Source organism: Mesoplodon bidens (assembly GCF_964165515.1).
Source record: "Mesoplodon bidens genome assembly, chromosome: 2".
NCBI lineage: Eukaryota > Metazoa > Chordata > Mammalia > Artiodactyla > Ziphiidae > Mesoplodon > Mesoplodon bidens.
In genome coordinates this window covers 143,896,136-143,911,673 of record NC_138177.1, presented here as the reverse complement: position 1 = coordinate 143,911,673, position 15,538 = coordinate 143,896,136, and the positions used below count along the sequence as shown (strand labels likewise).

Below are 15,538 nucleotides of genomic sequence, written 5' to 3'. Positions count from 1 at the left end.
TTGTTATTATTTTTGCGGTACGCGGGCCTCTCACTGTTGTGGCCTCTTCCGTTGCGGAGCACGGGCTACGGACGTGCAGGCTAAGTGGCCATGGCTCACGGGCCCAGCCGCTCCGCGGCATGTGGGATCTTCCCAGACCAGGGCACGAACCCGTGTCCCCTGCATCGGCAGGCGGACTCTCAACCACTGCGCCACCAGGGAAGCCCTATTTTAACTTTTTTGAGCCTCATTTTTCCTATTTCTAAAACAGGCGATAATAATAGTACTACTTAGGGCTTCTGTGAAGATTAAACAAGACACACATAAAGTGCTTAGGTACAGTGCATTCAATAACCAATAGCTATTTTCACTATTAATAATAACATGGCTGCATTTGTTTGATTAAAATAAATAATATTAAAAAGCTTTCAAACTCAAATCATTCAGAACAATCCTGTGAGTTGGGTATTACGATGTTCATTAGAAGAGGTAAATGAGGCTCAGGGAGGCTAAGTAACTTTGTCAAAGTCATCTTTCCTAAAAATGGCAGACCAGGGTTGTCTGAATTTTTCACACCACAGTGCCCTCCTAGAGTCCATGTCACAAATCCTCATTCAACAAACATATACACACCACCCACGTTTCAGGCACTGTCTCTATGCATACCCGTTTTCTATCTTTCTTTCAAAAAAACAGGACATGTCAACTAAAAAATAGTTAACATTTATTGAGTGTTTTATTCTATACCAGGTACTGTCTCAAGCACTTTACACATATTAATCTGTGCTGATTGTATGCCTACCCCTCCTTGGACACAGCATGGACATAACAGAGAACCGTGCAAAACTCCATTTCAGATAGGATGTATGGATAGTATGGTTTATTATAACTTAAAGTTTATTGTTCTCATAATTACAGGCTACAGTTTAGAAGTTTGAAACATAAGAGAAAATTCTATAAAGAGAACTCAAATAAACCTGAACAAGTAGGAAGAAGATGGTTAAAACTTCGTAAGTAGTGTCACTTAGCTCTCAGGAATACTTATCTGTCCTTTTCAAGCACAGGCTCTGGAGCCAGAGTCAACAACATAAAATATAATCATAAATGACTCTAAGACATTCATCCTACACAAGTGAGCATGGAGATTTATATATATATATATATATATATATATATATATATATATATATGTATATAATATATACATACTTTAATATTATATTGGTCCACTGAGTATACATATTTTAATAAAAGATAAGAATCTATGTAATCCAGTTAAACACACATAAGATTAAGGTATACTTATTACATCGAAAGTTGGTGTTTATAAGTTACAGATATTTAGTACTTTCCAGAGTGTTCTTTTAATTAAAAAAAATATTTTAAAACCATTTCAAACATCTGTTCATTTTCCCAGTGCAAAAGAAGGTTGTTCAAGTCAACTTACCTTGTTCCTAAAGTGTAAGGAGAAGAAAAAAACCCCAAACTCACTACCATTCACAACTCCCAATACTACTTTCTCAATCAACTTTTGCAGTACATCCTTATAACTGGATTAGTTTATCAAAATTAAACCCTTGTGATTATGATTCAGCCCTTACTTCATATGTATGACTTTTATGCTGAAATGTTTTAATCTATAAAAGTAGAAAAAAGCTAGCAGTGCAAGAAAGTGGTTCAAATTTATTTTAAACTGCAGCAATCCAATTGTGTGTGGAGAGAAAAAAAGCACCATTTCAAGATGAAATGAACTGGATACTTTGGAATTTATTCATAGGCTAGGCAACAAGTTACTCTGATTAACACAGATCAATACCACCTTGACTTGGTAACCACAGAGATATTTAATTAGTTTTTAGGTGCATTTTCCTTTATCTTGGTTTTCAATACATTATCTAAATCACTGATTCATGTTAAAAAAATTAAGATTACAATTTACAGCCTACTTCACAGTCCATTTTAAATTCAGCTTGTCTGCTAGGTCAATTTTATAGGAGATAGACTTTTAACACATAAAGAGCTTCGATAATTTGGCAGGTCTCTTCTCTCCCAATTAAAAAACACAAAATTTTTTTGCTAGCCTGCCAATTTTTTAGGTGAAAAACACAAAGAGAATAAACTATTTTAATCCACAAAAATGGACAAAAAGCAATAATATGATTTAATACATGTCACTTTTTTCAGTTGTATTCAGTGAATGTTTTTACATTTCAAGTAACTGAACCTTCATTAAAGAAAAAAATATATATATGTATACAAAAAGTTAAAGTACCTTCCAGTTCTAGCTTGCTAAAGTTTCTTCTGCAAAAGTAGAAAAATAAACCTACCATGAACTAAAGAGGACAGTGCCATGGCAGTGGCAGAATGGCTGCCAGGTAAAGATTTTTGCTTACCTTATATTGATGGGTATATTTTAAGTGGTAATTTTTCTCCACTCTCTAGTGCTTAAAATTATGGAGAGGTATGTGTTTATCTAAAATTCCCTAAGTCCAGAGAAGAAAATTTTAAATATATTTCACACATGAAGCTTTAAAGTTTTTATTTAGGAAAAGATTGAGTCTGAAGCTATAATGGTTCAATCTAAAGCATTCCTTTTTCGATAGTGGAGTCAATTTATGCAAAATATTTTTTCTTGTCTATAAAAATCAAATTGAACAGTATTTTGATTATAAGGAAATACAAACATGTACTTTAAACTAGCCAATTTGCTCTATCATAAAAGAAATAGGATGTTCTTTCCCTTCCCCTCTTTCAACCATTCAAATTAGGGGAGAATACTGGCAACTTTAAGAACCCCACTGGCTATCATCAGAGTAACTACAGAACAAGGGTAGCAAAGGGATGAAACTATTTCTCTGTATTCCAGAAGGCAGAAGCTTGGGTGCTCTAGCTTTCCAAGTAAAAGTAGCACAGGCAGGCAAAAGCTCACATTAAATGCACACCGGAACGGGGGCCTAGGTGAAGTTATCTGGATTACCGCTTTTACAGGGGGAAAAAAAGGACAAATCTGAAATGGAGTTTAAAAAAAACAAAAACTTTTGTCACATTTACAGGAATCTCAAACCTTTTGTATTCCCATGCTCATAGGTAGTTTTGATACACACTGTAAATAGCTTCAGTATTCAGGAAGAAGAGTGTTGTGTGATTGACAAAGAACAGGAAAATTCTTCATGCTTCTGATATTTCAGATTTGCTGAGTGCAATAGCCAGTTCTAAGTCTTCTTGCTCTTGCTGATTCAGTCGGGCAAGCCTCTGCTCTTCCTCTCTCTCACTTTCCCTCTTGGCCCACTCAATCATATCTTCTTCAGAGGGATACTGCCATTTAAAAGACAAATGAACAAACGAATAAATTCATGAGCAGAACAAACACAAGAAGGAAAAAGAACTTTTGCAAAATGATATTTAACTATTTGTTTCACCTTCTGAAGGACTCTGTAAATAGTCCTGTTACTTATTAATTTTTTTTCTGAAAACACATTTAATCAGTTATTAAAATATGATTTAATCTTAAAAATTAATGCAGTCTACAGATAGTCTATAAAACTGAACATTAAAACATCATTTTCTTTAAAAAGTGGAAATTCTTAAGGTGAATCAGGAGATTTAAAAACAGGAGAGGGCTAGCATTTTTATCTAATGTGAAACATTTACTACTTCAACTTCAGTGAGTATCCTCACATGATAAATCATTTTCAACTTAATCCCACTGGTGATTTCCTACCTTATCCTAGCCCTTCAGGTACAGAAAAATTATGAAGCAAAGAATATCTATACATACATAAATTTTGTTATACATAAAATAAGAGTACTGGATATACTAAATAAGATGTGAACCTAATCATTTTTTTAATGTATTATAAAGATTTCAGTAGATATTGAGAACTTTTTGACGTAGTCTAAATAAAACCTTAATGCTGGTAATTATTAAGTCAAGGAAATACACTTATCCACCCGAAAGAGCAACCGTGGCAGATACTAAATAAAAAAATTCTACCCAGTTTCAAGTCCTGTCATATAGAAGAATACCATAATAGGATGAATACCATAATAGGATGAATACCATAATAGGATGAAGTGAAAGAAACTGTCAGGCTTTTTGAAAATGGTAGTTTTTTCCCTAGGGAATTAGAGGGCCTTTGAAACTTATAATACTTAACAAATCTTTCATAATTAAAAAAAGAAGACATTTTTATTATGAGCTGCTTAATATTATACTATACTGAGATTCTGGAATATGAAATAAGCAAAATGCCTTAGCTATTGTTCAAGACTCATTCCAACCAGGTTTTGACTTGCTGAAATCATATTTAAGATATTAAATGCCACTAACTGCCAGAAGGTTATTTTATATTAAGAGGATTATACTAAGAAGAGTAATTCTGGATTCTCTGCTTGAAACAACTCAAATTCCATCTAATAAAAGGCAGTATAATTCTGACACTCTCCGTTTTCCAGTATTCAAAATACTGATTCCTATTCTGCTCCTTTACATTCAGAGGAAGCCACTGAAACTTAAGAGTACAGATTCAAAAGTTGGGTAGCTGAGACTAATTCTGTCTGCCTTAGTTGCATACAGATTCCTGCCTACCTCCTTTCTAACTAGAAATGGCTGCAGGGATAAAGTGACAGGTTGAGGGACCCAACGCTACACTGAGGGAGACATTAGGCGGATTGTGGTCAGAGTCACCTGGCCACTAGATCTCTTATTTCTAAAATCATCTCAAGTGCTTAAGGTATTAAGTAGAGGAAAATTGCTTTGTTATAAAATAGACAGCGATAATGAAGGTCATTCTACCTGAAAAAACATCTGGGAAAATGAAACACTGTTAGTTACTCTAAGAATTAAAAACAAAACAAAACAAAACAAAAAAAGCCTTGTTTTTATGTAAATAATGATGGAATACGTGTCATTGCTTAATGTCCGTCCCTCCAGAGTGACACTTTAAGTTGGTTGTCCCATTTCTGTGATCTTATAGACCCTGCCTATGGTCTTGTCACAGCATTCTTCTATTTATTGTCTTTACTGGTCTGCCTATGTTAGTCAGCTCTGGGAGGATGCAGAGTAAATATGGAATGCTAGTGAATTAGAGCCCCCCAAATAATTAAAGATTGTTTAGCTATTAACAATCATATTTATTTAATAAAACCAACATTTACTTTTTAGGAACACTATTATATGAAACCAGAGTTTTATTTTCAATTCAAAGAATTCCTGGCCCTATCCTCTCATAGTTGTTGACTGGTCTCCAGAAATCATCAAGGCTTTATACGCAAACACACAAACACAGTTACAAATACACAAACTCATTATTGGCATTATTCATCCAGAGGGCAGAGAGCAAATGACTCTCTAATGGCCCATCATCCATAACAATTTGCAAAATAATAACTGTGAGAATTTTATTTATATTGTTTACCAAGATCAAGAGAAGGGTTTTGCAAAACAACTGGTATATATCCCAAGAATTAAGACTACAAAAATCATTTGAGCAATGAAATACTTTTAGAACCAGCAAACAGAATCAAACAGAGATTTTTTTGGTTGGGGGAAGAATAAAGATCATTTTTAACATGTTGGTAAATTTAGTTGAAATAATGCAAATTTGGCAAACTCCAAAATAATCTTTGAAAACTCTTTAAACTGTAAATGGAAAGATTTCCCCCCAAACAGCCCATTCACAGTACTTACAGCACTGAAGTTAGCAAAATTGCTTGGGTCAGCCTCTTTACTGGTAGTGGTAGTAGTAGAAGAAGAAGAAGTGAATGGATCACAAAACATATCAGGATCTTTTTCTTTGGGGCTATCATTGCCTGGCAAAGGCTGAAATGGATCATTCAGTTTAAAGGGATCAGAAGAATCCAATTTGTTGATGGGTCTTTTCCCTGGATCAAAATCATTACAATTAACTCAACCAGCAAATATGGCAAACACAAACACACAAGAACATGAACACAGGGAGCATTAAAGAGCTGGGGGTGGGGAATGGGGGTCAGTACCTCAAACACATTCTTAATATGGTCTTAAACTATCACAACCAACACTCTGTCCTCAAATTTTCACACACAACCTCTCAAATACATTCTAGCTCTATGTAGCTAAATGGAAAAATAGCAAAGAAAGGGGGAAATGGGCCGGGAATCTTATCTGCCCAGAGAGTTGACCTCTTCTCTAAAGCAGCATGTTCCCAAGAAAAGAGAGAGGAATGGACAAAACAGCAGGAGAATGACGAAGAATCATGACAAAAACGGCCTCTGCTGTGATAACCTCTGCCTGATACAGTTATCCACTAGTGGCAGGAAGGGCAAATGAGCTTTGAAAAATGCTAATATTCTTCTGATTTTCCTCTGGATCTATATGTAACACCTGGGAGCATGAAATTAAAAACTACCTTGGCAAAGCCCACCTATTTCTTGCTATTACAATATTTCAAACTGAAGAATAAAGAGAATGCTTTGAAGCCCAGGCCCTAAATCTTTGTGGCTGCTGATCAACTAAATCTTTTACCAAACAGCATACTGTTACTTATTAATTCAGCACCATTTTCAAACAATTTTTCTAATTTTAAAGACTTAAACTCAGTACTTCCTGAAGAAAGGATAATAAGAACAGGTGCTAAAATATCTTCAAATATACATATTTTCCTAAAGATGTGTTAAGCTGATAAGAGCAATCATAACAACAGATTCTTTCTGGCACTGTAGCAGCTTACAAAAGGTGTTCACATCTTATATCTCAAAGGATCTTTCCACAATCCTGTGAAGGTAGGCAACATTAGAATTAATGCCACCATCTAATAACTCAGATAGCTGAGGTTCAGACATATGAAGTTACACACTCAAGATCATAGAGCTAGTCAGAGAATATCCAGAATTAGAACCCAGATCTTTAAGCTGCAGTTCAACAAACCATCTTTCTTTCCTTGATTTTTCTACAGTGATATATACTCACTTTGCTGAAGTCTTAGATTTAGTTACAGCACTAGTATATTAGTTTACTTAGGATTTTAAAAATAACCTCACTATTGGCACCTTACTGGTATAAAACTTAAATGAGCAAATTAACTATCATTTTTTAAAATATATTCTGACAACCTTACTCTCTAGTGATATATGATACACGCTACTTTTCCTTAAAAGATAAAAATAACTTGTTCACCTGATTTTTCAACAGGTAGCTGGGTATTAACAATTTTATTTGCAATTCTTTAAATCAAAGAAAAAAAATCTGCCCAAGAAATACCATAGGGAGGCTATTATGAAAAGGCAAGAATAATATTCTAGAACTACTGAGGCTGAAAATTTACCACAGAATGATATATGGTTAAAACAATAATGTACCAGATGTGCCTTCTCACAAGTAGCACTACAACTATTCAGGGGATTGCCTTTTCACCACTTCTCATGAACTTTATTATCTTCATTAAAAACAAACAAACAAAACCCCTTTCTTTTGTATAGTGCTAAACAAACAAACAAAAAAACCAAGAATAGTAAGAATTTGTTTCTAGACCAAAAACATCACTTTTATAAAATAAAGCAGTCTCTTATTAAGTCAAGTAAAATAGTATTTTCCTTCAAGAAAAACAATACTTTCTTTTAAAATTCTGCTACCGAAAAGCTGAATTCTGGATACCAAAAAGGCCATATATTCTCACATTAAAGGACTTAAGGAAGACTTCACATTTAGCAGGAAAAAGAAAGGGACTTCAAATTAATCTTCGCTTACAGAAATTTATTAAAATACCAAAGCGCAGGAAACTGTTGTTCAAATGGTAATCAATGAGCTTCCAAAAAGTAAGAGATTTCATTGGTACTTTCCTTTTTTCATTTACTGCCTCTCTAAAATGATTTAAAGAGAAATTAGCTCTTGCTAGAAAAATAGTTCATGACAGTTACACAGGCTGGCTTCTTAGGCACATATCTGTAATTCTGCATTAAGGTCAGAACAGATGATAGCAGCAGGCTTCTGCTGTGTTTTTGGACTTGTTTTGTTTAAGGCCCTTTATATAAAGTCTACAAATAAGACCCACACAATACTTTTCAGAAAGAAAAAGGAAGTAGTTGATTTAGGAAAGGTATCAACTCTCATACCAGGTGGTGGTGGGCAGGGTCTTGTTGGAGTTCCAATCTTTGGTGGCAGTGCTGGGGGTACATCTTCATTTTTGATGGATGTTTCCTCAAGCATATTTTTTGTAATGACCATATTGCTGATGGAGCTTGATGTGGCTGAACTAAAAGGATCTTCATTGTTGACCTTTGTTTGAAAAGAAATTACTCATGGTTATATATATTATGTCAACCAAACTGTACGCGGTTATGGAGCATTTGGAAGAGTGATCTTCAGTATTACGCAGCTTTAGCACTAACATTTTAACCTTTGCATTCAGAACAAAAAGGGAAAAAAAATTTTTAATTTTTCTATATGAGTAGTGATTGTAACATCACTACTTATTAAGAGCAACAGATCGTACCAAAACAAGCCAGCTCTGGATTAAAGGTTTATTAAGATTCAGGTGATACAAAACCATTGAGGCCCTTTATAAAGGGACTAATATATTTTTCCTCAAGTGAATATCTGATCCAAATGATAAAGGAAAAAATACCAATTCCACACTTGCCAATGCACTTAAATATAGGAAAGATTTAATACTAAAGTCAAAGAAAATGGCATCTTAAAAAACATCAAAGACAACCTGAAAGTCAATTTTTTTTTTAAGCAAACTGATCCTATGGCATAACTCTTATTGTGGGTCTGAAGACCTGGCCTCTCTAATACATGGAGTAATGAAAGATTCACTTTTCTATAATGAATTGGATATTACAGTTTAGGCCAGTGTTTCTCTAAAGGAGCATGCTGACATTTTGGGCTGGATATAGCTCTGTGTTGTGGCGCTGGACAGGGTGTTGCAGGGTGTTGCACAACATCCCTGGTCTCTATCCACTAGATACGAACAGCCCTCTTCCTCAGCTGTGACAACCGAAAATGTCTCTAGACATTGCCAAATGTTTCCTGGGGGGTGGGGGTGGGGGGAATAACACCCCGTTGAGAACCAATGATAGAGACAGTGTGACATATACTCTAAGTTTACTCTTTTGGCCTGAATCAATCCTAGGGCTACATTGGAAAACAGGTAGTGGACATATAGTCCACTACCTAATAGTGCTGGGCTATTAATTATCTTAATACTAACCTTAACAGTCTCAAAACATAAAATCAAGCAACCAGTACAGAGAGGATGGAATGAATGCCCAGATTTTACAGCTACTGACCCAGACAGTCAACAGGGGGAAAATGTAGTTCAATTGGAAGAAACATGTTTAAAAAGACCGAAGACTCTTAAAGTTGTTGAGCAAACCTGCCAGTAGAAAATTATAATTATCTGTACCATCACCATTGTTTTTGTGCACAGAAATGTCTACTTTGATTACATCTTATATTTCATTTCTGTCTGAAATCAATGTTTGCTGTGCCTTACTGAAATCAAGTTGCAATCTCTGTGAGGGTCAGGTTATAAAATCGAAAGGAAGGATCACTCCTTTGGTGGAAACACAGTATATTTTACTTTCCTACTAATTACTGCAGATTACCTTTGACAATGTGCTGAAGTCAGCAAATCCATCTTCAAATGATTCATTTCCAAAAACAGAAGCAAAGGGGTCTGTGGCTAAAATGAATAAAGAAAATCAATGCAATAGGACAGAAAGACATCAAATTTCATGTCCTCTTTTGGTTAGTAACATTCAGACAAATGAAAAATATCTAATGCCAAATATTAGTCCCTGAATTTAAGTCCACAAAGACAGTTTAGCACACTGATGAATAAATTAAGAATCAAAACCAGGTGAACTAACTCTAGGTAAAGTGTTTAAGGCTTTGGAATACACATCAAATAATACAGCTCCCGTGTGCTTAAACTATTTCTAATAAAGACATCATGAAGTAAAAAAAACTACACAGCATTAATTCCACATTTCACACACACCCTTCAAGGTCCATTTCAAATATTACCATATCCACAAAGCCTAGAATAACCTAGGTGTCTCTACTTCACACAGCAAGAAGTGATTTCTTCCTTCTTTGTGGCACTGACAGCATTCTAGTTTGTATTATCGTTATCTGTGATTGATATATCACCCCTACTAGATTGTAAGGTCCTTAAAAACAAGGAGTAACACTTATCCAGTAAAGAATGAATGGTCAAAAAAGATTCATTGGCCATATATAAAACTGAAGAAAATAAGTAGAGTTCCTATGTCTGAAAAGCTCATAGTATAGTGACAGACATATACACAAACAATAATAAAATAATCTTAAATGAGCTATTAGAGAGGTATAAAAAACCTGTAGTAGAAGCCATTAACTGTCTGGGAGAATCGGGAAAAGCATAAAATAAGCCATTACATTTGACCTAGGTCTTTTAAATAAGGGATGGAGTCTGCTGAATAGATGGAGGTGGGGGAGAGAAATCTATTCCAGGCAGAAGGAACAGTAATTGCAAAAGCAGTATTTAATCCCTGCTCCACAGGCATGAGAAGTTATCTGTTCCATCATAGTGCACTTAACAAATAGACTAACATTTTCAGCTGGAACAAACTGACTTACTTTGAGATAGGTTTTGTCTGTTCAGGCATAAAGGCTACCAACAAGGTCAAAGAATATTTATAGGAATTGCTGCTTGATATAGGAAAGCAGAAAGAAACAAAGGAAGAAGAAAGTGAATCTCAAAAGAGAGGGTAAGACAGAGCAAAGAGGCACAGAAAAATGCTCCCTGTTCTTCCTTAACTCATCTTTACATCAAATCAGTTTTAGGACAAAGTGTGCTCACCCACTCATTTAAATGTGTAAAGCGTGCCCTTACCTCTAACAGTGAGTACACCATGGACATAAACAGAAGAGGGGCAAGGAAGATATACATTATCTTTGTCTTGTCACCAAGACAGTCATGAGGTGGGTAGAAGCACAGAGAAAATCAGTCCTTTAGGGACACACCAATAACTCCGAACGTGAAGAGGATGTTGAGAGTCCAGAGTTACAGGAAATCCTACAGCTTTAGCCATAAAAGATGGTTTTGTATTACTACGTATCTGCTGCGTCCCACAGCCTCAGGCCCTGCCTAGTCACGGGTGCTGTTTCAGGCTTTCCCTTCTTTCTCCTCCTTTTCCTGTAATTCCTGATGCAGTGGCAGCTGAGGCACAGCCTGAGCAGGATGCAGACGCTCTCCTGATGGGTATAAGGGTAATGATGGAAAAGGAATTGGGCTCATTTCACTTGATGGACTGAAAAATCTGCTTCATGCTTTTGCGCTGCCATGGTACCACAGCTTTTACAAGCAGTCATAATACATGTGACAACACTGCTGAGTTAGGTCAGGTTTCACTGAAATATTATGAAGTGTACATTGTGAAAGACACCAATTAAAAAACATGACACTTGTATGTGAATACGCTACATGTAGGTTACTAGAGTATTTTTTTTAACATCTTTATTGGAGTATAATTGCTTTACAATGGTGTGTTAGTTTCTGCTTTATAACAAAGTGAATCAGCTATACATATACATATATCCCCATATCTCCACCCTCTTGTGTCTACCACCCTCCCTATCCCACACCTCTAGGTGGTCACAAAGCTGATCTCCCTGTGCTATGTGGCTGCTTCCCACTAGCAATCTATTTTACATCTGGTAGTGTATATATGTCAATGCCACTCTCTTGCTTCGTCCCAGCTTACCCTTCCCCCTCCCCGTGTCCTCAAGTCCAGTCTTTATGTCTGCATCTGTATTCCTGTCCTGCCCTTAGGTCCTTCAGAACCTTTTTTTTTTTTTTTAGAATCCATATATATGTGTTAGCATATGGTATTTGTTTTTCTCTTTCTGACTTACTTCACTCTGTATGACAGACTCTAGGTCCATCCACCTCACTACAAATAACTCAATTTCGTTTCTTTTTATGGCTGAGTAATTTTCCATTGTATATACGTGCCACACCTTCTTTATCCATTCATCTGTCGATGGACACTTAGGTTGCTTCCATGTCCTGGTTATTGTAAATAGAGCTGCAATGAATATTGTGGTACCTGACTCTTTTTGAATTATGGTTTTCTCAGGGTATATGCCCAGTAGCGGGACTGCTGGGTCGTATGGTAGTTCTATTTGTAGTTTTATAAGGAACCTCCATACTGTTCTCCATAGTGGCTGTATCAATTTACATTCCCACCAACAGTGCAAGGTGGTGTCCTTTTCTCCACACCCTCTCCAGCATTTATTGTTTGTAGACTTTTTGATGATGGCCATTCTGACTGGTATAAGGTGATACCTCACTACAATTTTGATTTGCATTTCTCTAACGATTACTGATGCTGAGCATCCTTTCGTGTGTTTGCTGGCAATCTGTATATCTTCTTTGGAGAAATGTCTATTTAGGTCTTCTGCCCATTTTTGGATTGGATTGTTTGTTTTTTTGATATTGAGCTACATGAGCTGCTTGTGTATTTTGAAGATTAATCCTTTGTCTGTTGATTCATTTGCAAACATTTTCTCCCATTCTGAGGGTTATTTTTTCATCTTGTTTATGGTTTCCTTTGCTGTGCAAAAGCTTTTAAGCTTCATTAGGTCCCATTTATTTATATTTTTTAATTTCCTTTTCTCTAGGAGGTGGGTTAAAAAGGATCTTGCTGTAATTTATGTCATAGAGTGTTCTGTTTTCCTCTAAGAGTTTTATAGTGTCTGGCCTTACATTTAGGTCTTCAATCCATTTTGAGTTTATTTTTGTGTATGGTGTTAGGGAGTGTTCTAATTTCATTCTTTTACATGTAGCTGTCCAGTTTTCCCAGCACCACTTATCAAAGAGGCTGTCTTTTCTCCATTGTATATTCTTGCCTCCTTTATCAAAAATAAGGTGACCATATGTGCATGGGTTTATCTCTATGCTTTCTATCCTGTTCCATTGATCTATATTTCTCTTTTTGTGCCAGTACCTACTGTCTAGGTTACTGTAGCTTTGTAGTATAGTCTGAAGTCTGGGAGCCTGATTCCTCCAGCTCCATTTTTCTTTCTCCAGATTGCTTTGGCTATTCAGGGTCTTTTGTGTTTCCATACAAATTGTGAAATTTTTTGTTCTAGTTCTGTGAAAAATGCCATCGGTAGTTTGATAGGGATTGCACCGCATCTGTAGATTGCTCTGGACAGTAATTTTCACAATGTTGATTTTTCCAATCCAAGAACATGGTATTCTCTCTCCATCTGTTTGTATCATCTTTAATTTCTTTCATCAGTGTCTTATAGTCTTCTGCATACAGGTCTTTTGACTCCTAAGGTAGGTTTATTACTAGGAATTTTATTCTTTTTGTTGCAATGGTAAATGGGAGTGTTTCCTTAATTTCACTTTCAAATTTTTCATCATTAGTGTATAGGAATGCAAGAGATTTCTGTGCATTAATTTTGTATTCTGCTACTTTACCACATTCAGTGATTAGCTCTAGTAGTTTTCTGGTAGCATCTTTAGGATTCTCTATGTATAGTATCATGTCATCTGCAAACAGTGACATCTTTACTTCTTCATTTCCGATTGGGATTCCTTTTATTTCTTTTTCTTCTCTGATTGCCGTGGCTAAAACTCCCAAAACTATGTTGAATAATAGTGGTGAGAGTGGACAATCTTGTCTTGTTCCTGATCTTAGAGGAAACGGTTTCAGTTTTTCACCATTGAGAATGATGTTGTCTGTGGGTTTGTCATATATGGCCTTTATGATGTTGAGGTAAGTTCCCTCTATGCCTACTTTCTGGAGGGTTTTTATCATAAATGGGTGTTGAATTTTGTCAAAAGCTTTTTCTGCATCTAGTGAGATGATAATATGGTTTTTCTCCTTCAATTTGTTAATATGGTTTATCACACTGATTGATTTGTGTACATTGAAGAATCCTCGCTTTCCTGTGATAAACCCCACTTGATCATGGTGTATGACCCTTTTAATGTGTTGTTGGATTCTGTTTGCTAGTATTTTGTTGAGGATTTTTGCATCTATGTTCATCAGTGATATTGGCCTGTAGCTTTCTTTCTTTGAGACATCTTTGTCTGGTTTTGGTATCATGGTGATGGTGGCCCTGTAGAATGCATTTAGGAGTGTTCCTATCTGCTATATCTTGGAGGAATTTGAGAAGGATAGGTGTTAGCTCTTCTCTAAATGTGTGAGTGAATTCGCCTGTGAAGGCATCTGGTCCTGGGCTTTTGTTTGTGGGAGGATTTTTAATCACAGGCTCAATTTCAGTGCTTGTGATTGGTCTGTTTATATTTTCTATTTCTTCCTGGTTCAGTCTTGGAAGGTTGTGCATTTCTAAGAATTTGTCCATTTCTTCCAGGTTGTCCATTTTATTGGCATAGAGTTGCTTGTAGTAATCTCTCATGATCCTTCGTATTTCTTCAATGTCAGTTTTTACTTCTCCTTTTCATTTGTAATTCTATTGATTTGAGTCTTCTCCTTTTTCTTGATGAATCTGGCTAATGGTTTATCAATTTTATTTATCTTCTCAAAGAACCAACTTTTAGTTTTATTGATCTTTGCTATCGTTCCCTTCATTTCTTTTTCATTTATTTCTGCTCTGATCTTTATGATTTCTTTCCTTCTGCTAACTTTGGGATTTTTGTGTTCTTTCTCTAATTGCTTTAGGTGTAAGGTTAGGTTGTTTAATTGTGATGCTTCTTTTTTTCTTGAGGTACGACTGTACTGCTATAAACTTCCCTCTTAGAACTGCTATTGCTACATCCCATAGATTTTGGGTCATCATCTTTTCATTGTCATTTGTTTCTAGGTATTTTTTGATTTCCTCTTTGATTTCTTCAGTGATCTCTTGGTTATTTAGTAGCATATTGTTTAGCCTCCATGTGCTTGTATTTTTTACAGATTTTTTCCTGTAATTGATAACTAGTCTCACAGCGTTGTTGTTGGAAAATATACTTGATACAATTTCAATTTTCTTAAATTTACTAGGCTTGATTTGTGACCCACAATATGGTCTATCCTGGAGAATGTTCCATGAGCACTTGAGAAGGAAGTGTATTCTGTTGTTTTTGGATGGAATGTCCTATAAATATCAATTAAGTCCATCTTGTCTAATGTGTCATTTAAAGCTTGTGTTTCCTTATTTAATTTCATTTTGGATGATCTGTCCATTGGTGAAAGTGGGGTGTTAAAGTCCCCTACTATGAGTGTGTTACTGTCGATTTCCCCTTTTATGGCTGTTAGCATTTGCCTTATGTATTGTGGTGCTCCTATGTGGGGTGCATAAGTATTTACAATTGTTATATCTTCTTCTTGGATTGATCCCTTGATCATTATGTAGTGTCCTTCTTTGTCTCTTGTACTAGTCTTTCTTTTAAAGTCTATTTTGTCTGATATGAGAATTGCTACTCCAGCTTTCTTCTGATTTCCATTTGCATGGAATATCTTTTCCCATTCCCTCACTTTCAGTCTGTATGTGTCCCTAGGTCTGAAGTGGGTCTCTTGTAGACAGCATATATATATGGGTCTCGTTTTTGTATCCATTCAGCCAGTCTATGTCTTT

At 35.7% G+C, this 15,538-nt stretch overlaps 1 protein-coding gene across 1 annotated transcript in view; it reads right to left on the bottom strand.

The window, feature by feature from the left end:
• Nucleotides 1–686: 686 nt before the first annotated feature.
• EPS15 (epidermal growth factor receptor pathway substrate 15) overlaps nt 687–15,538 on the bottom strand; it is a 162,890-nt gene continuing 148,038 nt past the window's right edge. Inside the window, exons 22-25 of the mRNA XM_081225796.1 lie at nt 9,568–9,644; nt 8,071–8,233; nt 5,669–5,862; nt 687–3,294 (exon numbers count right to left, since the gene is read on the bottom strand). Of these exons, the coding sequence (XP_081081922.1) occupies nt 3,148–3,294; nt 5,669–5,862; nt 8,071–8,233; nt 9,568–9,644 (581 nt within the window). The 3' untranslated portion in view covers nt 687–3,147. The remainder of the gene's footprint in view (nt 3,295–5,668; nt 5,863–8,070; nt 8,234–9,567; nt 9,645–15,538) is intronic.